General features: G+C 44.0%; 1 protein-coding gene across 1 annotated transcript in view; it reads left to right on the top strand.

The window, feature by feature from the left end:
* LOC122544785 (protein jagged-1) overlaps positions 1-23,721 on the top strand; it is a gene marked incomplete at its 3' end in the record, with an annotated part of 80,810 nt that overhangs the window by 50,437 nt on the left and 6,652 nt on the right. Inside the window, exon 8 of the mRNA XM_043684117.2 lies at positions 23,603-23,649. Within this exon, the coding sequence (XP_043540052.2) occupies positions 23,603-23,649 (47 nt within the window). The remainder of the gene's footprint in view (positions 1-23,602; positions 23,650-23,721) is intronic.

The raw sequence follows: 23,721 nt of genomic DNA, 5'->3' as shown, positions 1-23,721 counted from the left end.
AAGTCATTTAACATTAGTGAATTCATTCACAAATAGTGACATATTCATTCATATATAAATCAGTCATAACTAGATGATGAATAGCAGTTGATAAATCTGTGGGAAACTGGGACTCTTCTGGTGTAATGGTAGGGGTATTGTGAGGTAAGTGGGACCTGAGGCTGAGACTCCTAGTTGCAGAGGTGTGCCTGAATAGGCTGATTAAAATATCTAGATCTGTGGAGTTAGACAGAAAGTTGCCCTGTAATTCCATCTACTGGTCAAAGCTGCAATTGCATTCTTAATACAGTAAAGTCATTTCGCTGTAACGCGTGTTTCATTAAGATGGATTCGCTGTAACGCGATTGACAAATTGAGGATATTTTTCTAAAGTGTGAAGTTTTAAAGCATGTATTGGTTATAACGTGATTGCAACCCCATTGGTTTAAATGGTGCTGATATCACACGATTTTCTTATGACATCATTAAAAATCACACACCACCAGGTTATAGTCCAACGGGTTTATTTGGAAGCACTAGTTTTCGAAGTGCTGCTTCTTCATCAGGTAGCTGTGGAGCAGGACCATAATACACAGAATTTATAGCAAAAGATTACAGTGTCATGCAACTGGAATAATATATTGAACAAACCTAGATTGCTGTTAAGTCTTCCAAGTTTTACAATAGGTTGCAGGTTTCAATTCATTCATATGTAAATCCCACAACATCTTTTAAGTCACATTCTTGAGATAACTTTAAAGTTTTGTTAAAAAACAAAGTGACATCTCAGCTCAGACAATGCATTAAAGGTGTAAGATTAGTGTCTGTCTGTATCTCAATCTTGAGTCAGATTGGTTCTATTTCCAAAGTGGAATTTATAAAATATTACATGGATTGACTGCCTGCATTGACTGCCTGCTGATTGTGTATTTTTTGAGCAAAATAGAATGTGTCTGCAAATATGATTCTGCAAATACAAATTCACCCCAAAGACTTATATGTGTGTGCGCATGCATGAGAGAGAGAGAGAGAGAGAGAGACAGGGAGAGAGAAAAAGTGTCCATGTGAGTGTGGGCTGGTGAGTATGAATGTGTGTGTGTGACAGCGTGTGTATGAGAGAGGGTCTGCGTGAGTGTGTCTGTATGTGTGCTTGTGTGTGAGTGAGTGTATAGTGTAGTGGGGTCACCTGTAGTGTGACATGAACCCAAGGTCCCGGTTTAGGCCATCCCCATGAGTGCTGAATTTGGCTATCTGTCTCTGCTTGGGCACTTTACGTTGTTGCCTATCCCAAAGCCTGTCTTGGGATGGTCACCCGAATATCTGAGTTTGAATGTCCCTGACTGCTGAAGTGTTCCCCAACTGGGAGGGAACACCCCTATCTGGTTATTGTTGCACAGTGTCCATTCATCCATTGTCGTAGTATCTGCTTGGTCTCGCCAATGTATCATGCCTTGGGGCATCCTTGCCTGCAGTGTATGAGATAGACAATGTTGGTCGAGACACATGAGTACCTGTACATGGTGGGTGGTGTCCCCACGTGTAATGGTAGTATCTATGTTGACACTCTGACACATCTTGCAGTGGTTGCCATGACAGGGTTGTACTGTGTTGTGGTCGATTTTGAGTGGGAGGTTGGGCAGTTTGCTGCAAACAATGGTCCGTTTAAGGTTTGGCGGTTGTTTATAAAGGTGGGAAGTGGAGGCACAGGGAAGGTCTTGGCGAGGTGATCATCCTCATCGATAATGTGTTGCAGGTTGCAAAGAACATGACGTAGTTTCTCCATCCCAGAAAGTACTGGACAACGAAGGGAACCCTATCAGTTGCATCCCGTGTCTGTTTCCTGAGGAGGTCATTATAGTTTCTCGCTGTGGCAGATTTGAACTGGGGGTCGATGAGTTGAGCATCATACGCTGTTCTTGTAAGGGCATCCTTGAGCACCTTCAGGCTCTTCCTAATTTGAACAGATCTGGTGTACGTGTAGGGATTGTCCGTAGGGGATGGCTATTTTAATATGTATCGGGTGGAAGTTAGAGAAGCGTAGCATCATGAGGTTATCTGTGGGTTTGTGGTAGGGTGAGGTACTGAGGCGCCCATCCTTAATGGAGATGCATGCGTCCAAGAATGAGACCGATACCAAACAGTACTCCATAGTAAGACTGATGGTTGGATAAAACTCGATATCACTGTGTAGTTGTTTCATTGACTCCTCGCCATGGGTCCAGAGGAAGAAAATATTGTCAATATATCTGGTGTATAGTGTTGGTTGGAGGTCTGTGAAGCAGAGAAGTCCTGTTTGAACCTGTGCATGAAAATGTTGGCATATTGGGGTAAATTTGTGGGGTAAATTTGTATTTGCAGACTTGTATTTGCAGATACATTTTATTTTGTTCAAAAAACTGCAGGCAGTCAATCCATGTAATATTTCATAAATTCCACTTTAGAAACAGAACTAGTGACTCAAGATTGGGATACAGACAGACTGTAATCTCACACCTTTAATGCATTGTCTGAGCTGAGATGTCACCTTTTCTTATAAAACCTTCAGTTATCCTGAGAATTTGACTTAAAAGAAGTTCTGGGATTTACATATTAAGGAACTGAAACCTGCAACTCATTCTAAAAGATGAAAGTCTTAACAACAATCTAGGTTTGTTCAATATATCATTTTAGTTGCATGACACTATAATGTTTTGCTATAAATTCTGTGTCTTATGGTCCAGCTTCACAGCTTACTGGTTACCATGTACTGTCCTTTGGTTGATGAATCAGTACTCCTCCATGTTGAACAACATTGGAGAAAGCTTTGAGGGTGGCAAGGGGACAAAATATACTCTGGGTGGGGTTTTCAATGTCCACCACCCAGAGTGGCTTGGCAGCAGCATCACTGATCAAGCTGGTCCAGTCCTAAAGGATATAACTGCTCAACTGGGTCTGTGGCAGGTGGTGAGGGAACCAACAAGAGGAAAAAGCATACTTGATCTCATCCTTACTTATCTCCCGGCTGCCGACTCATCTGTCCATGACAGTATTGGTAAAAGTGACCATCGCACTGTCCTTGTGGAGATGAAATCCTGCCTTCACATTGAGAATAACCTCCATGTTGTGTGGCACTATCACTGTGCTAAATGGGACAGACTTCGAACTGATCTCGCAGTTTGAGACTGGGCATCCGTGAGGGTCTGTGGGCCATCAATAGCAGCAGAATTGTACTCTAGCACAATCTATAACCTCATGGCCTAGCATACCCCCACTCAGCCATTACCATCAAGCCAGTGTAAGAAGGCATACCAGAAGCAGCATCAGGCATACCTAAAAATGCGGGCTAAACCTGGTGAAGCTACCAAACAGGACTACGTGCGTGTGAAACAGCATAAGCAGCCAGTGATTAACAGAACTAAGTGACCCCACAGTCAATGGATCAGATCTAAGCTCTGCAGTCCTATCACATCCAGTTGTGAATGGTGGTGGATAATTAAACCCCTCAGTGGAGGAGGAGGCTCCACAAATATGCCCATCCTCAATGACGGAGGAGTCCAGCACATCAGTGCAAAAGTTAAGGTTTATGCATTTGCAACAACCTTCAGTCAGTAGTGCTGAGTGGATGATCTATCACGGGCTCCTCCAGTGGTCCGCAGCGTCACAGATACCAGGCTCCATCTAATTTGATTCATTCTATGTGTTATCAAGAAATGGCTAGAGGCACTGGATACTACCAAGGCAATGGGCCCTGATAACATTCCAGCAATAGTACTAAAGACGTGTGCTCTAGAGCTTACTGCTCCCCAAGCCAAGCTCTTCCAGTACAGTTACAACACTGACCCGACAATGTAGAAAATTGGCCAGGTATGTCTTGTATACAAAAAGCAGGGCAAATCCAACTCGGCCAATTACTGCCCAATCAGCCTACTCTCCATCATCAGTAAAGTGATGGAAGGTGTCATCAACAGAACTATCAAGCAGCACCTGCTCAGCAAAAACCTGCTCAGTGACGCCCAGTTTGGGCTTTCGCCAGGGGCACTCAGCTCCTGACCTCATTACAGCCTTGGTTCAAACACTGGACAAAAGAGCTGAATTCCGGAGGAGAGGTGAGATTGACATCAATGCTCCAATTGACCAAGTATGGCATCAAGAAGCCTTGGCAAACCTGGAATCAATGAGTATCGGGGGCAAACATTCCACTGGTAGAGTCATACCTGGCACAAAGGAAAGTGGTTGTGTTTGTGGAGGGTCAGTCGTCTCAGTTCTGGAACATCTCTGCAGGAGTCCCTCATGGTAGTGTCCTAGGCCCAATATTCTTCAGCTGCTTCATCAGTGACCTTCCCTCTGTCATAAAGTCAGAATAAGGGATGTTCACTGATGAATGCACAGCGCTCACCACCATTTGCGACTCCTCAGATACTGCAACAGTCCATGCTCAAATGAAACAAGATCTGTACAATATCCAGGTTTGTGCTGACAAGTGGCAAGTAACATTCACGTCACTCAAATGCCAGACAATGACTGTGACCAATAAGAGGCACTCTAACCACTGTCCCTTGACATTCAACGGTATTACCATCACTGAATCCTCCACTGACCAGAAACTCAACTGGACTCACCATGGAAACACAGTGGCTATAGGAGCAGGTCAGAGACTAGGGTTACTGCAGTGAGTAACTCACTCCTGATACCCCAAAGTCTATCCACCATCTACAAGGCACAAGTCAGGAGTAAGATGGAATACTCCTCACTCCACCACTGGCACTCAGTAGCAGCAGTGTGTACAGCTACAAGATGCACTGCAGAAATTCATCAAAGATCCTTAGACAGCACCTTCCAAACCCACGACAACTTCCATCTAGAAGGACAAGGGCAGTAGGTCCTTGGGAACACCATGACCTGCAAGGTTTTCTCCAAGCCACTCATCACCCTGACTTGGAAATATACCACCAATCCTTCACAATCATTGGGCCAAAATCCTGGAATTCCCTCCCTATCGACATTGTGGATCAGCTCACAGCAAGTAGACTGTAGCGATTCAAGAAGGCAGTTCACCACCACCTTCTCAAGGGCAAATAGGGATGGGCTATCAGTGCTGGCCCAGCCAGTGACTCCCAAGTCCCACAAATGAATAAAGAAAGCTACCAGATGAAGGAGTGGCACTCTGAAAACCAGTGTTTTCAAATAAACCTGTTGGACTCCAACCTGGTGTTGTGTGGCATTTAATATTGTCCACTCCAGTCCAACACCGGCTCCTCCACATCACTCTTATAGTATAACATTGCATGAGAATGGAACTATCATGTTCTGGCAGAACTGACTACAGAATTTTATTTTCATTGTTCACATGGATACTAATGGATGCAGACAGTTTTGAATTTACAGATATGTTTTCATTTTACCTTCTTCCTCTCCTTAAAATGCTAACTGCATCAGCTATGACCCAATACCTTGTAGCTAGTTCACTAATAGGGAAGGAAATCTGCTATCTTGCCTGGTCTGAACGACATATGATTCCAGACCCACAGCAGTGTGGTTAACTTTCAATTGCCATTCATTTGTACTAGTCACTATAAAGTCTCAAAGTAATTAAATCGGATGGATCACCTGGAATCGCCCTAGGCACCAGAAAAGTCAATGGCTGAAACACTCCTGTGGACCCTGCAGAGTCCTCCTCACTAACATCTGGGGCTAGTGCCAATGTTAGGAGAGCTGTTGCACCGATTAGTCAAAAATAGCCTGACATAGTCATTCTCATGGAATCTACTCTACAGAAAATGTCCCAGACATCACCATCACCATCCCTGGATAGACGTTGTAAGTTTGCTTGCTGAGCTAGTCCGTTTGTTCTCAGACATTTCATCGGCATGCTAGGTAGCAACATCAGTGAGTCTCTAATGAAGCACTGGTGTTCTGTCCCACTTTCTATTTATGTGTCTTGGTCCGTTCTGGTGGGTGATATCATTTCTGGTTCTTTTTCTCAGAGGTTGGTAAATAGGGTCCAAATCAATGTGTTTATTGATGGAGTTCTGGTCTGAAGTTCCAGCCCTCTTGGAATTCCTGTGCGTGTCTCTGTTTAGCCTGTCCTAGGATGGATGTGTTGTCCCAGTCAAAGTGATGTCCTCCTTTGTCTGTGTGTAAAGATACTCGTGATAATGGGTCATGTCTTTTGGTGACAAGTTGGTGTTCGTGTATCCTGTTGATAGTTTCCTGTCTGTCTGATGCAGTGTTTGTTACAACCCTTGCAGGGTATTTTGTAAATTTACATTCGTTTTGCTGGTTGTTGGTTCATCAGTAGCTGTAGGTTTGTGGGCTCCAATGATGCCAAGGGATTGAAGTAGTCTGGTAGTCATCTCCAAGTGTCTTTGATGTATGGTAGTGTAGCTAGAGTCTCTGGGCATGTTGTGCTTTCTTGTTTAAGTTTGTTGTTTAAGAATTGGCGGGCTGTGTTTATCGGGTACCCGTTGTTCTTGAATATGCTGTATGGGTATTTGTCTTATGCTGCTTGTAGTTCCTGCATGCTGCAATGTATTGTGGCCTGTTTAAATAATATCCTGATGAAAATCCATTTGTGGTTGTTGTGATGATTGCTCCTGTAGTTGAGTATCTGGTCAGTGTGTGTTGCTTTTCTGTAGACACTGGTCTACAGCTCTCCATTGACTGTTCATTCCACTGTGACATCTGTTGTTATAATCTTCCGCTTTGGTGAAATCTATGCCAATAAGGATATCGTTGATGATATTGTAAGTTGCCTCTAATTTGTTCCGCTTTGTGATGACAAAGGTATCATCCACATAGTGGACCTTAAGTTTGGGTTGGATTGTGGGGAGGGCTGTTCATTTGAGTCACTGAATTACTGCTTCTGCTAAGAATCCTGATATTGGTGATCCTATGGGTGTCCTATTGATTTGTTTGTAGGTCTTGTTGAAGGTGAAGTGAGTAGTGAGGCACAGGTCTACTAGGAGAAAGTGAGAACTGCAGATGCTGGAGATCAGAGCTGAAAAATGTGTTGCTGGAAAAGCGCAGCAGGTCAGGCAGCATCCAAGGAGCAGGAGAAACGACGTTTCGGGCATAAGCCCTTCTTCAGGGAATCATACTCTAACACATACTCTACTCTTCCTGAAGAAGAGCTTATGCCCGAAACGTCGATTCTCCTGCTCCTTGGATGCTGCCTGACCTACTGCGCTTTTCCAGCAACACATTTTACAGGTCTACTAGCTTGAGGATGCTGTCTTTGCTGATGGAGTTGGTGCTGTCTGGTGTTTGTGTCCTTGGTTCGTTTAGTAGTGAGGTCACTGTTTTGTTGGTGAGGCTGATGTTAATGGATGTGAATAGGGCTGTTACGTTGAAGGAGACTATGACTTCGTCCACTTCTATCTTGATATCATAGAACATAGATAGAACATAGAACAATACAGCACAGAACAGGCCCTTCGGCCCACGATGTTGTGCCGAACATTTGTCCTAGCTTAAGCACCCATCCATGTACCTATCCAATTGCCGCTTAAAGGTCACCAAAGGTTCTGACTCTACCACTCCCACAGGCAGCACATTCCATGCCCCCACCACTCTCTGGGTAAAGAACCCACCCCTGACATCTTTGACGATGTTCAGGAATTCTTGGATGGAGTGTATGGAGTGACGTGAGTCATCAACTAGGTATTTCAGTTTTAGATGGATTCCTTTGCTAGTTTGTATGTCGGTGTGCCAAGGAGTAAGACTGTGGGTCTGAGGGGGGCCCCATGTTTGCATATCTTGAGTAATCTGTAGATGCAGGGTGTACTGGATCCACCAGGTTTCATTCTTTGGAGATCTGTCTTGTTTATTTTGACTGACGTATGGAGTTTCTTCAGTTCAGCTGTGATATGGTTTTCTAGCTGTGGAGTTGGGTCTATCACCATCTGTTTGTAGGTGTCGGTATCTGTGAGCAGTGAGTTCACCTTTTTCAATGTACTGTGTTCTGTTTAGGATGATAGTCATGCGCCCTTTGTCTGCAGGTACAATCATAATGTTTCTGTCTTTTCTGAGTCTTTCTAGACTTTCCTTTCCTGTGAGTTGAGGGTGTACCCTTCTTTCTTCCTGCTTAGTGTTGATGGAACTGTCTGTCTGATGGTCTGCTGGGTTTCTTCTGATTTTCTTCTCAAAAATTGCAAATCCCTGGATATGCCCTGTCCTGCTGGCAGAAGTGGCATCACGAGGGAGTTGCCCTGTGAGTCCTCAGAATTGACTCCAGGCTGCATGAAGTCTCATGGCTTCAGGTTGAACATGGGCAAGGAAACTTCCTGCTGATTACCACATATCATCATCACTCAGCTGATGAATAGATACTCCTCCATGTTGAACAACACTTGGAGGAAGCACTGAGGATGGCAAGGGCACAAAATGCACTCTAGGTTGGGGATTTCAATGGGAGAAAGAGAGGACTGCAGATGCTGGAGATCAGAGTCAAAATGTGTGGCACTAGAAAAGCACAGGAGGTCAGGCAGTGTCCAAGGAGCAGGAGTGTCGATGTTTCGGGTATAAGCCCTTCAGGAATGTGGTGGGGGGGAGGAAGTGTGGGAAGGGCACTTGAGATAAATGAGAGGACAGTGGGTCTGGGGGAGAATACCTTGGAAGGCGATATGTAGATGCAGGCGAAGGGGGGGGGGGGGGGGGGTGGGGGGGTGATGGTGGTAGGATGGAGCGGATAGATGGGAAGGAAGATGGACAGATGGGACAGTTCAAGAGGTTGGTGCCAAGTTGGAAGGTTGGATCTGGGGTGAGGTGGAGGAGGGGAGATGAGGAAACTGGTGAAATCAACATTGATGCTGTGTGATTGGAGAGTCCTAAGATGGAAGATGTGGCTAGGATTTGGGGATGCAGAAGGCCCAGGACTTAAATATCCTTGGCAGTTTGGTTGGGGGGGTGGGGAGCGATGTTGAAGTGTTCAGCAAGAGGGCAGTTGGCTTGTTTGCTGCGAGTGTCCCAAACATGTTCTCTGGAACGTTCCGTGAGTTGGCATCCTGTCTTCACAATGTAGAGGAGACTACATTAGGAGCAACAGACACAACAGATGAGGTGTTTGGATATGCAGCAAAATCTCACACGGATGTGGAAGGATCCTTTGGGGCCTGGGGTGGAGGTGGTTGGTGCAGGATTTACACCTCTTGCAGTGGCAAGGGAAGGGGCCGGGAGTGGAGGGTGGGATGGGGAAGGGCATGGATCTAATGAGGAAGTCGCGGAGGGAATGGTCTCAGCGGGATGCTGATAGTGATGGGGTGGGAAATATATCTGTGGAGTTGGGGTCTGATTGTAAGTGGCGGAAATGGTGGAGGATGATGCATTGTATCCAGAGATTGGTGGGGTGGAATGTGAGGACCAGCAGGGTACCATCCTTGTTGTGGTTGGAGGAGTGAGGTTCAAGGACAGAGGTGCAGAAAGTAGAGGTGATGCGTTGGGGGTATTGTTGACTTTGTGGGAGGGGAAATTGCAGTCCTTGAAGGTCATTTGAGATGTTCTGGAGTGAAATTCCTCCTTTTGGGTCCAGATACAGTGGAGGCTGAGGAATTGGGAGTAAGAGATGGCATTTTTATAGGGGTGGGGTGGGAGGAGGTTATGTCTAGGTAGGTGTGGGAGTCGGTGGATTTGAAATAGATGTCAGTGTTGAGTGAGTCGCCGAAAATATAATCATAGAATCCACACATAGAATCCCTACCATGTGGAAACAGACCCTTTGGCCCATCAAGTCCATGCCAAACCTCCGAAGAGGAACCCACCCAGACTCATTCTCCTATACTTAACCCTTACTAATGCACCTAATCTACACATCCCTGAACCCTGTGGGCAATTTAGCATGGCTAATTCACCTAACCTGCATATAGAACATAGAACATAGAACAATACAGCACAGAACAGGCCCTTCGGCCCACGATGTTGTGCCGAACATTTGTCCTAGCTTAAGCACCTATCCAATTGCCGCTTAAAGGTCACCAATGATTCTGACTCTGCCACTCCCACAGGCAGCGCATTCCATGCCCCCACCACTCTCTGGGTAAAGAACGTACCCCTGACATCCCTCCTATACCTTCCACCCTTCACCTTAAATTTATGTCCCCTTGTAACACTCTGTTGTACCCGGGGAAAAAGTCTCTGACTGTCTACTCTATCTATTCTCCTGATCATCTTATAAACCCCTATCAAGTCACCCCTCATCCTTCACTGTTCCAATGAGAAAAGGCTAGCACTCTTAACCTATCCTCGTATGACCTATTCTCTATTCTAGGCAACATCCTGGTAAATCTCCTCTGCACCCTCTCCAAAGCTTCCACATCTTTCCTAAAGTGAGGCGACTAGAACTGCACACAGTACTCCAAATATGGCCTTACCAAGGTCCTAAACAGCTGCAACATCACCTCATGATTCTTGAATTCAATCCCTCTGCTAATGAACGCTAATACACCATAGGCCTTCTTACAAGCTCTATCCACCTGAGTGGCAACTTTCAAAGATCTATGAACATAGACCCCAAGATCCCTCTGCTCCTCCACCTTACTAAGAACCCTACCGTTAACCCTGTATTCCGCATTCTTATTTGTCCTTCCAAAATGGACAAACTCACACTTGACAAGGTTGAACTCCATCTGCCACTCCTCAGCCCAGCTCTGCATCATATCTAAGTCCCTTTACAGCCAACAACAGCCCTCCTCACTGTCCACAACTCCACCAATCTTCGTATCGTCTGCAAATTTACTGACCACCCTTCGACTCCCTCTTCCAAGTCATTAATAAAAATTACAAACAGCAGAGGACCCAGAGCTGATCCCTGCGGAACTCCACTTGTAACTGGGCTCCAGGCTGAATATTTACCATCTACCACCACTCTCTGACTTCGACCGGTTAGCCAGTTCTCTATCCAACTGGCCAAACTTCCCACTATCCCATGACTCCTGACTTTCCGCATAAGCCTACCATGGGGAACCTTATCAAATGCCTTACTAAAATCCATGTACACTACATCCACTGCTCTACCCTCATCCACATGCTTGGTCACCTCCTCAAAGAATTCAATCAGACTTGTAAGGCAAGACCTACCCTTCACAAATCCGTGCTGGCTGTCCCTAATCAAGCAGTGCCTTTCCAGATACTGATAAATCCTATCCCTCAGTACCCTTTCCATTACTTTACCTACCACCGAAGTAAGACTAACTGGCCTGTAATTCCCGGGGTTATCCCTATTCCCTTTTTTGAACAGGGGCACAACATTCGCCACTCTCCAGTCCCCTGGTACCACCCCCCATTGACAGTGAGGATGAAAAGATCATTGCCAACGGTTCTGCAATTTCCTCTCTTGCTTCCCACATAATCCTAGGATATATCCTGTCAGGCCCGGGGGACTTGTCTATCCTCAAGTTTTTCAAAATGCCCAACACATCTTCCTTCCTAACAAGTATCTCCTCTAGCTTACCAGTCTGTTTCATACTCTCCTCTTCAACAATACGGTCCCTCTCATTTGTAAATACTGAAGAAAAGTACTCATTCAAGACCTCTCCTATCTCTTCCGACTCAATACACAGTCTCCCACTACTGTCCTTGATCGGACCTACCCTCATTCTCATCATTCTCATGTTTCTCACATACGCATAAAAGGCCTTGGGGTTATCCTTGATCCTACCCGCCATTGATTTTTCATGCCCTCTCTTAGCTCTCCAAATCCCTTTCTTCAGGTCCCTCCTGGCTATCCTGTAACCCTCCAATACTCTGTCTGAACCTTGTTTCCTCAACCTTATGTAAGGCCCCTTCTTCCTCCTTACAAGACATTCAACCTCCCTCGTCAACCAAGTTCCCTCACACGACCATCTCTTTCCTGCCTGACAGGTACATACATATCAAGGACATGTCGTATCTGTTCCTGGAAAAAGTTCCACTTTTCAACGAGATCCTTCCCTGACAGCCTATGCTCCCAATTTATGCTCCTCAGATCCTGTCTTGCAGCATCGTATTTACCCTTCCCCCAATTGTAAAACCTGCCCTGTTGCATGCGCCTATCTCTCTCCATAACCAAGGTGAAAGTCACAGAATTGTGGTCACCATCACCAAAATGCTCACCCACTAACAAGCCCATCACTTGTCCCGTTTCATTACCACGTACCAAATCCAATATGGCCTCCCCTCTGGTCGGACAATCTACATACTAAGTTAGAAAAGCTTCCTGGACACACTGCACAAACACCGCCCTGTCCAATCTACTTGATCTAAAGAGCTTCCAATCAATATTTGGGAAGTTGAAATCGCCCATGACTACTACCCTATGGCTTCTGCACCTTTCCAAAATCTGTTTCCCAATCTGTTTCTCCACATCTCTGCTGCTATTGGGGGGTCTATAGTAAACACCCAACAAGGTGACTGCTCCTATCGTATTTCTGACTTCAGCCTATACTACCTCCAAAGGCAGATCCCCCTCAAACTGCCTTTCTGCAGCCGTTATACCATTTCTAATTAGCAATGCCACCCCCCCTCCTTTTTACCACCCCCTCAATCTTACTGAAACATCTGTAACCAGGAACCTCCAACAACTATTCCTGTCCCTCTTCTATTCATGTTTCCGTGATGGCCACAACATCGTAGTCCCAAGTACCGATCCACACCTTAAGTTCACCCAACTTATTTCTGATACTCCTTGCGTTGAAGTATACACACTTGAGCCCATGTCTGTGTCCGCAAGTATTCCCTGTCAGTGCTACCTTCTCCACAGCCTCCAGAATTAAGGAGAATCCCAAAGCATTTTATTCTTATATAAGAAGCAAGTGGGTAACTCGAGAAAGGATTGGTCCACTAAAGGATAATGAAGGAAGGTTGTGTGTCGAACCTGAGAGAATGGGTGAGATTCTGATTGATATTTTGCTTTGCATCAGTGTTCACTGAGGAGAGGAACATGATGAATGTTGAGATTAGAGATAGAAGTTTGGATTAGTCTGGATCACATTGACATAGGGATATTTGGGCGGCACGGTGGCACAGTGGTTAGCACTGCTGCCTCACAGCTCCAGAGACCCGGGTTCAATTCCCTCCTCAGGCGACTGACTGTGTGGAGTTTGCACATTCTCCCTGTGTCTGCGTGGGTTTCCTCCGGGTGCTCCTGTTTCCTCCCACAGTCCAAAGATGTGCAGGTCAGGTGAATTGGCCATGCTAAATTGCCAATTGCCAGTGTTAGGTAAGGGGTAAATGTAGGGGTATTGGTGGGTTACGCTTCGGCGGGTCGGTGTGGACTTGTTGGGCCGAAGGGCCTGTTTCCACACTGTAATGTAATCTAATCTAATCTAATCTAATCTATAAGTAGGGAAGATGTGTTGGGAGGCTAGAGGTTATTAAATTGGACAAATCCCCAGGACCGGATGGGATCTATCCCAGGTTGCTGAGGGAGGCGAGAGAGGAAATAGCTGGGGCCCTGACAGATATCTTTTTAGCATCCTTAAATACAGGTGAGGTGCTGGAGGACTGGAGGGTTGCTCATGTCGTCCCCCTGTGCAAGAAGTGTAGTAGGGATATTCCGGGTAACTACAGACCAGTGAGCCTGACGTCAGTGGTGGAAAAGTTGCTGGAGAAGGTCCTGAGGGATAGGATCTATTTATATTTAGAAAAGAATGGGTTTATCAGTGATAGGCAACATGGTTTTGTGCGGGGGAGATCGTGCCTTACCAACTTAATAGAGTTCTTCAAGGAAGTGACCAAGTTGATAGATGAAGGAAGGGCTGTTGATGTCATATAGATAGACTTTAGTAAGGCATTTGATAAGGTTCTCCATGGTAGACTAATGGACAAAGTGAAGTCACATGGTGTGCAGGATCAAAAAGGGCCTGTGCCCGAAACGTCGAATCTCCTGTTCCCTGGATGCTGCCTGACCTGCTGTGCTGTTCCAGCAATAAAGTTTCAACAATGCAGGATGTTCTAGCTAGGTGGATAAAGAACTGGTTGAGCAACAGGAGACAGAGAGTAATGGTTGAAGGGAGTTTCTCGAAGTGGAGAAAGGTGACCAGTGATGTTCCACTGGGTTCAGTGCTGGGGGCACTGTTGGTATGATCAGCAAGTTTGCAGATGACACGAAGATTGGTGGAGTAGCAGAAAGCATAAGGGACTGTCAGAGAATACAGGAGGATATAGATAGACTGGAGAGTTGGGCGGAAAATTGGCAGATTGTTTTCAATCCAGAAAAATGTGAGATGATGCGTTTAGGCAAGACTAATTCTAGAGCGAATTATACAATGAACGGAAGAGCCTTGGGAAAAGTTGATGGGCAGAGAGAGCTGGGAGTGCAGGTCCATTTTACCCTGAAGGTTGCTGCAAAGGTGGATAGAGTGGTCAAGAAGGCATATAGTATGCTTGCCTTCATTGGACGGGGTATTGAGTATAAGAGCTGGCAAGTCATGTTAAAATTGTACAAGACATTGGTTCGGCCGCATTTGGAATACGGTGTACAGTTCTGGTTGCCACATTACCAAAAGGATGTGGATGCTTTGGAGAGGGTGCAGAGAAGGTTTACGAGATGTTGCCTGGTTTGGAAGGTGCTAGCTATGAAGTAAGGTTGAGTAGGTTAGGTTTATTTTATTAGAAAAAAGGAAATTAAGAGGAATCCGATTGATGTTTACAAAATAATGAAGGGTGTAGACAGGGTGGATAGAGACAAGCTTTTTCCCAGGGTCAAGGATTCAATAACGAGAGGTCACGCTTTCAAGATGAGAGGTGGAAAATTTAAGGGGGATACACACAGTAATTACTTCACACAGAGGATGGTGGGCATTTGGAACGCATTGCCAGTAGAGGTGGTAGAGGCAGGCACGGTAGATTCTTTTAAGATGCGTCTGGACAGATGCATGAGTAGGTGGGGAGCAGAGGGATACAGATGCTTAGGAATTGACCGACAGGTTTAGACAGTACATTTGGATCGGCTCAGGCTTGGAGGGCTGAAGGGCCTGTTCCTAGGCTGTAAATTTTCTTTGTTCTTCTTTGTTCTTTGTTCAATTCTTTGAGCAGTATTTCATTCTTGGAATACAAGTTCTCTTATTGCATTGATTTCTTGCAGAGTCTTTGCAATCCTTCTGGTTTTTGGCACTGTCACAATAGATGAGTTCCAGTAATTGTCTACCATGAACTTAATCTTGAGTTAATTTCTCTAAATTGAATCTATAGGTAACACACACACTACATGGACATAATGAACAGTCAAAGATTTTCTTTCTTGGACTTTAAACACATATTGTTTATGCATCTAAAATAGCCTTTGTAAGGCACTTAGATAGTTTTCTGTATAATAAAGTATCTTGCCATCTAATCTCTTAACACCTCCATAAGATCCAATCTCATTGCTGGAGGATCAAGTTTAAAATTTTCGATTTCTGATTAATTCTCCAATTACTCTGATATTTTCGGGTGGGAGTGGCAGCAAAGGTCCTACAATTGAGGCCCGAGTTCCGGGAGCCACCACCAGCAGTGCCAGAACCAGCAAAGTCAGGACAAGGACGTCAACAAAGAAGCATGTTGCAAACTGGACAAGGCTCCAGGCCATGGCTGGGCCTGAATGACTTGGGCTTCAGAAAAGGTCGCTCTCTTGATGGAAATAAGACTTTAAGATCTGGATGTTTCCCTTTCTTCTTGGCTCTGTTTCTTTTATTTCTGCTTTTGTTTTGTTTTAATTCTGGTTTTTGTATTTAAGATGGTGCCAAAAAATGGTGACTTACAGTTTTCACTTGAATTAGAATTAGATTTTAAAATCTAATTCTAATTCTAACTCGTACCTTAAATATACTTTTCTCATGACTATCCTCCCTGTCATAATATCTCTTTGATAAATTAACATGATACAATCTTTGATATTTCATCTTGTCAGGAGTACTCACTATATAATTTACATCACTGAGTTTCTTTTTGATTTGATATGGTATATGAACAGGGTGGTTAAAATGAATTTAGTTGCACTCCCTCCATTGCCAGAATATCCTTTCTCAGATATGAAGACCAAAACTGCACACAGGTGGTCTCACCAATGTCCTGTACAATTGTAGCAACACATACATGCTTGTGAACTTGAATATCTCATTCTGAAGTCCTGCATAACATTTGCCTTCTTCACTACCAGCTGCACCTGCATGCTTACTTTGGATGACTGGTGGACAAAGTCACCCTGGTCTTGTTGCACTTTCCCAATCTGTTCCCGTTCAGATAATAATTGCCTTCCTGCTTATGCTCCCAAAGTGGATAACCTCACATTTATTCACAATATACTACATGCACCGTACATTTGCTCACTCACTCAACTTCTCCAAATCACACTGAATTATCTCTGTATCTTTCTCACAGTTTATCCTCCCACCCAGTTTCATGTTGCTTGTGAACTTGGAGATATTACAATTCGTTTCGTAATCAATGATCATTAATGTTAAATAACTGGGATCCCAGTATTGAACCTTTCAATACCCAACGATCACTGGCTGCCACCCAGAAAAAGACTTGTTTATTCCTACTCATGTTTTTTCCTGTCTGCCAGCCATTTCATTGTTCATGTCAGTACTACCCCCATTCCATTCTTCCATCAACCTAATTTTCTTTACCCACATCCCTTTTATTCTAGTTTGAAATATTCTGTATGATAACTAAATTTCTATGTCTCCTTTCCCCACAGACTCATCTACTTCCTTTCTGATTCTATGGGTCTGAGATTTTGTCACAATACAGTAAGGGTATAATCCTGGATGCTTCTCCTATAGTACTTCAGTTTCTTTTATTTCGGCTGTTGTTCCATTTTCCTTGGTGAGACATTCTTGAATCTGCCAATTAATTTTCCAATATATAATCAGTCCTTCTATATGGATGTGTTTCACTTGTCCAACTACAACATCTCTATTTGCTAAGTCTGTCTTTGGTCCAAATCTCATAATGGGGGGTAGTTTGTGACCTCTACAATATCTCCAATTAATATTTTCTCCTTCACTCCTCTGGAAAACAAATAGAACTAGTATGGCAGGGGGATGGGAACCTGAGCTGTATACCGGAGGTGAGAGTTGATGCAGATCAGGCAATAGCAAAAGGTAGACAAGCTAGTCGGAAGGATTTTCCTGGGAAGGAACCAGGGATCAGTTAAAGTGTATTTGCTTTAACGCAAGGAATATCCGGAATAAAAGTGATGAGCTTAGAGCATGGATCAGTACCTGGTGCTGTGATGTTGTGGCCATAACAGAGACATGGGTTTCTCAGGGGCAGGAATGGTTGCTGGATGTTCCAGGGTTTAGAGCATTTAAAAAGAATAGGGAGAGGGGAAAAAGAGGAGGGGGTGTAGCACTACTAATCAGAGAGGGTATCACAGCTACAGAAGCTTCCATTGTCGAGGAAGATCTGCCTACCAAGTCATTATGGGTGGAAATTAGAAACAGCAAGGGAGCAGTTACCACTTTAGGGGTTTACAACAAGCCCCCCCAGTAGCAGCAGGGAGATGGAAGAAAGCATAGGTCGGCAGATTTTGGAAAAATGTGGACGTAGTAGGATTGTTGTAATGGGTGACTTTAACTTTCCTGATATTGATTGGAACCTCCTTCGAGCAGAAGATTTGAATGGAGCTGTTTTTGTAAGGTGTGTTCAGGAGGGTTTTCTAACTCAGTACTTTGACAGGCCGACGAGGGGAGAGGCCATTCTAGACTTGGTGCTCGGAAATGAGCCGGGGCAGGTATCAGATCTTGTGGTGGGAGAGCATTTTGGTGATAGTGACCACAACTGCCTCACATTCTACATAGCTATGGAGAAGGAGAGGATTAGGCAAAATGGGAGGATATTTAATTGAGGAAGAGGAAACTATGATGCGATTAGACATGAGTTAGGAAGCATGCATTGGGAGCAATTGTTCCATGGTAAAGGCACTGTAGACATGTGGAGACTGTTTAAGGAACAGTTGTTGCAAGTGATGAATAAATATGTCCCTCTGCGACAGGCAAGAAGTGGTAAGATAAAGGAACCTTGGATGATGAGAGTGGTGGAGCTTCTCGTCAAAAGGAAAAAGGTAGCTTACATAACGTGGAGGAAGCTAGGGTCAAGCTCAGCTCTAGAGGATTACAGACAGGCAAGGAAGGAGCTCAAAAATGGTCTGAGGAGAGCCAGGAGGGGGCACGAGAAAGGCTTGGCAGAACGGATTAGGGAGAACACAAAAGCATTTTACACTTATGTGAGGAATAAGAGAATGGTCAAAGAAAGAGTAGGGCCGATCAGGGATAGCATAGGGAATTTGTGTGTGGAGTCTGAGGAGGTAGGGGAAGCCTACCTCCCCTACCTCCATCTTTACGAAAGAAACAAACTTTGTAGTGAATGAAACCTTTGAAGAGCAGGTGTGCATGCTGGAATGGATAGAGATAGAAGTAGCTGATGTGCTGAAAATTTTGTCAAACATTAAGATTGACAAGTCGCCAGGCCTGGACCAGATTTGTCCTCGGCTGCTTTGGGAAACAAGAAATCCAATTGCTTCGCCACTTGCGAAGATCTTTGTATCCGCGCTCTCCACTGGAGTCGTACCTGAGGACTGGAGAGAGGCAAATGTAATTCCTCTCTTCAAGAAAGGAAATGGGGAAATCCCCGGCAATTACAGACCAGTAAGTCTCACGTCTGTCATCTGCAAGGTGTTAGAAAGGATTCTGAGGGATAGGATTTATGACCATCTGGGAGAGCATGGCTTGATTAAATGCAGTCAACGCAGCTTTGTGAGGGGCAGGTCATGCCTCACAAACCTTATCGAGTTCTTTGAGGATGTGACTAGAAAAGTTGATGAGGGTTGAGCTGTGGATGTGGTTTATATGGACTTCAGCAAGGCATTTGATAAGGTTCCCCATGGTAGGCTCATTCAGAAGGTCAGGAGGAATTGGATTCAGGGGAACTTAGCTGTCTGGATAGGGAATTGGCTGCCCAACAGAAGACAGCGAGTGGTAGTGGAAGGAAAATATTCTGCCTGGAAGTCAGTGGTGAGTGGTGTTCCACAGGGCTCTGTTCTTGGGCCTCTACTGTTTGTAATTTTTATTAATGACTTGGATGAGGGGATTGAAGGATGGGTCAGCAAGTTTGCAGATGACACAAAGGTTGGAGGTGTCGTTGACAGTATAGAGAGCTGTTGTAGGCTGCAGTGGGACATTGACAGATGCAGAGATGGGCTGAGAGGTGGCAGATGGAGTTCAACCTGGATAAATGTGAGGTGATGCATTTTGGAAGGTCGAGTTTGAAAGCTGAGTACAGGAGTAAGGATAGGATTCTTGGCAGTGTGGAGGAACAGAGGGATCTTGGTGTGCAGGTATATGGATCCCTTAAAATGGCCACCCAAGTGGACAGGGTTGTTAAGAAAGCATATGGTGTTTTGGCTTTCATTAACAGGGGGTTTGAGTTTAAGAGTCATGAGATCTTGTTGCAGCTCTATAAAACTTTGGTTAGACTGCACTTGGAATACTTCGTCCATTTCTGGTCGCCCTATTATAGGAAAGATGTGGATGCTTTGGAGAGGGTTCAGAAAAGATTTATCAGGATGCTGCCTGGACTGGAGGGCTTATCTTATGAGGAGAGGTTGACTGAGCTCGGACTTTTTTCATTGGAGAAAAGGAGGAGGAGAGGGGACCTAATTGAGGTATACAGATAATGAGAGGCATAGATAGAGTCGATAGCCAGAGACTATTTCCCAGGGCAGAAATGACTAACACGAGGGGTCATAGTTTTAAGCTGGTTGGCGGAAAGTATAGAGGGGATGTCAGAGGCGGGTTCGTTACACAGAGAGTTGTGAGAGCATGGAATGCGTTGCCAGCAGCAGTTGTGGAAGCAAGGTCATTGGGGACATTTAAGAGACTGCTGGACATGCATATGGTCACAGATATTTGAGGGGGCATACATGAGGATCAGTGGTCAGCACAACATCGTGGGCTGAAGGGCCTGTTCTGTGCTGTACTGTTCTATGTTCTATGTTCTATGTTCTATGTTCTAGAATCATTAGCACTTGCTGCAGTGTGTCTCGATATCTTTCTAAGTATAAGGAAATATCCCCCCATTTTGAGATAAAATATTCTGCCTCCACTGGATGACTCTCTTTATCAATACAATATTCAAAGAAGGATTTTCTTGACTTTCCTTGGTTATCTCTCCCTTTTTAGTAAGAAAATATGTTCTCTTTTGTATTACCATACAGTTTTGATCCCCATTTCTTTTCCTGATGTCCCCTTCTCTGAGGATGCTTTGGATCTTCTGACTATAGTAATTGGTCTCCCATTTAACTTCCAGCAAATGGCTTTTGTTCCAGTCTGAATACAATCAAAACATCTTCATTTATTTCTAACAATATCTGGTTATAGATAATACTTTATTATGTCGGTTTCCTTCTACATGTTCTCTAAAACTAGTATCTCTACATTGTACACATTTTATACCCCTAATTCCATATGACCATCTCCTCAGATGTAACTGTCTTTGTGAGATATGATTAGATTAGATTTCCTACAGTGTGGAAACAGGCCCTTCGGCCCAACAAATCCATACCGACCCTCCAAAGAGTAACCCACCCAGACCCATTGCCCTCTGACTAATGCACCTAACACCCTGGGCAATTTAGCACAGGCAATTCACCTGACCTGCACATCTTTTGATTGTGGGAGGAAACTGGAGTACACGGAGGAAACCCACACAGACATGGGGAGAATGTGCAAACTCCACACAGACAGTCACCTGAGGGTGGAATTGAACCTGGGTCCCTGGCACAGTGAGGCAGCAGTGCTAACCACTGAGCCACCATGCCGCCCCATAGTGCTTCTTTAAACTTTGATGCTTGATGCTCATTAAAATACATTTAAGTTTTCAAGAATGCAATTTCTGAATTCTTCAATAACGATAGACTTCTCTTTAGTTTTTAAAGTTCTCTAACTTCAGTGATCAGAACTATTGGTCCCACATCATTTCCATCATGTGTTCATGGGATGTGGCCAATATTTATTGCCTGTTCCTGGTTGCCCTTAAGAAGGTATTGGTGAGCTGCCTTCCTGAACCATTACAATCATGTGCTGTAGGTAGACCACAATGCCATTAAGAGGGAATTCCAGAATTTAAAACCAGTGACACTGAAGGTGCAACGATATACTTCCAAATCAGGATGGTGATTGGCTTGGAGGGGAACTTGCAAGTGGTGGTGTTCCCATGTGCACGGAACTCTTGGCTTTCTAGATGGAAGTGGAAATGCCTTTGCAAGGTGACAGTGAACATTGAAATTCTCCACCCAAAATTCATTTTGCATCTTTGCGACCCTCAGTGCTTTTTAAAATAGTGTTCAACATGAAGGAGCACCAATTCATTAGTGGAAGTGTGGAAGGATGTGGGGTGTGTGTGTATGTGGGGTTCGAGTGCCGTACATGTGAATCAGCAGGATTTTCCTTATCAATGTTTGGCCTGGTGCCATGAGACCTCATGGGGTCTGAAGTCAATATTGAGGACTCACAGAGCAACTCCCTCCCAACTGTATACCGCTCACTGTGCCACCACCTCTACAGACTTGCCAGTGGTGTCTGGGACATTGTGTGTAAAGTATGATTATATGAACATAATTATGTCAGGCTGTTGCTTGAGTAGTGTGTGAGACAACTCTCCCAATTTTGGCACTAGCCCTTGGATATTGGTAAGGAGATGTTTGCAGATTTGACAGAACTGAGTTGCCATTGCCTCTTCCAGTGCCTTTATTAATGCCAGTTGGTCTGCCTGGTTTCATTGTTTTAAGACTTTCTAGTGGTTTGATGGGTCATTTGAGAGGGCATTTAAGAGGAAACCACATTGCTGTGTGTTTGGAGTCACAACTCAGCCAAACCAGGTAAGGATAGCATTTACCTTCCCGAAAGTACATTGGTGAACCGGATGGCATTTGACATTGATTACATGGATCATCATGAAACTCTTTGTTTCAGATAAGACCATAAGACATAGGAGTGGAAGTAAGGCCATTCGGCCCATCGAGTCAACTCCGCTATTCAATCATGGCTGATGCGCATTTCAGCTCCACTTACCAGCGTTCTCCCCGTAGCCCTTAATTCCTCTAGACAACAAGAATCTATCAATCTCGGCCTTGAAGACATTTAGCGTCCCGGCTTCCACTGCACTCCGTGGCAATGAATTCCACAGGCCCACCACTCTCTGGCTGAAGAAATGTCTCCGCATTTCTGTTCTGAAATGACAGATATTTTATTGAATTCAAGTTCCACCATTTGCCATAGTGAGATTCAAACCTAGATTCACAGGACATCACCTGACTCTCTGGTTTAACGAGACCAGCAACAACCCCACTAGGCGATCACCTCTACCCTTGAAAATTCTACCAATGTCCATTTCTTGTAGTTCTAGATTTCAATTGCCTAAGTTTCAGGGACCAACATTGAATATTGCTTCTTTAAGAACTTCATCTCCAGATTGTTCTTCTGACAAACCCATGTATGCAGTCACTTCTGCACCTGTCAAAACACTTAGTTGCGTTAGGTCCGTGTCATATACTAGAAGAAACTGAATTTATACTGAGTCCCAGTGCATATTTTTAGCGAGAACTTTATTTCAATTAACTATATTTCATTAAACACACATCGCACTGAATACTAGCTTCCCATATTTATTCAACCAAGCCACGCTTAGTTAAGTCATAATTAATATATCTGTCATCTGTACCCTCATTCCATCAGGTCTCAGGCATTCCTTCTGACAAAGTTAGATGATAACCAATTCTCATTTTTATGCATTAAGGTTCCATGTTGTTTTCCCATCACATCCAAACGTTTCTTAGAACAGATAGCTGACTGCTGTTTTCTTTTGACCAATTTGTCAGTCCAGCAAGCTTTGCAAATAAAGTAAAATATTTTGTAACTTCATCCTCAATTAATTTAGAAACATAAAAACTAGGAGCAGGGATCGACACTCATCTCTTTTTTGAATATATTCAGTGAATTGACCTCCACAGCCACCTGTGGCAGTAAATTCCACAGGTTCTCTACCCTTTAACACCCACAATAGATTTTTCAGTTAAATCCAACCCTTAATTAAAATTAGATTCATGCTTCAAGTTACATATTTTTCTTCTTTATGTTAAGTGTTTCACTGGCCAGATTATGCTGTCTAATCTTTCTGTCTGATTGGAGTTCAGGCTTTTTGAATTCTGTTTCCCCTTCCATTGCTCTCTTTTACTTTCCTTTCCCTCCTGATTTCTTGCACTTTTCATTTTCTTGCTGCTTAAATATGTTATTTTCTCTTTCTTTTCTTCCTCTAATTAATTTTTTTTTTAAATCTAACTGTACCATAGATAATTCTAGCACTAACACCTTAACTTCAGGTTTCCCTTATTTTGATTCTAAATAATCAATAATCATGTTCAGATTTTCCTCCATACAAGACTTTGTTTTGATTTCTACTTTCTAGCCTTATTGAAAGCTATCAAATAATCTTCTACTCTCAGAACAGTATTAACAACATTTTAAAGCCAACTAGAAATCAAATCTGCAGAGTAAATTTCACCATGATACTCTAGTGTTATGCTTTACAGAAGCACAGATCTCTTAAATTCTGTGGCTTCAAATGTCAGTCAAAAGAATCCACTTGTATGATCCCAGATGATAGTACAATTTTTTTTTGCCTTCTGTTTCAGGTACCTCAGACTGTTCCACAAGTTGTCAAAATGGTGGTATCTGTCAGGTATGAAGTAATGATCCCTGATACTTTACTTGTTCAATCATGTTGCAAAATGTACTCAATTTGTACAATATC

Source organism: Chiloscyllium plagiosum, unplaced genomic scaffold (genome assembly GCF_037043375.1).
Source record: "Chiloscyllium plagiosum isolate Xiang-an unplaced genomic scaffold, Cpla_swu_hap1 HiC_scaffold_47, whole genome shotgun sequence".
Taxonomy (NCBI): Eukaryota; Metazoa; Chordata; class Chondrichthyes; order Orectolobiformes; family Hemiscylliidae; genus Chiloscyllium; species Chiloscyllium plagiosum.
The sequence above is the reverse complement of the archived record's forward strand: the minus strand, read 5'-3'. Positions and strand labels throughout refer to the sequence as shown.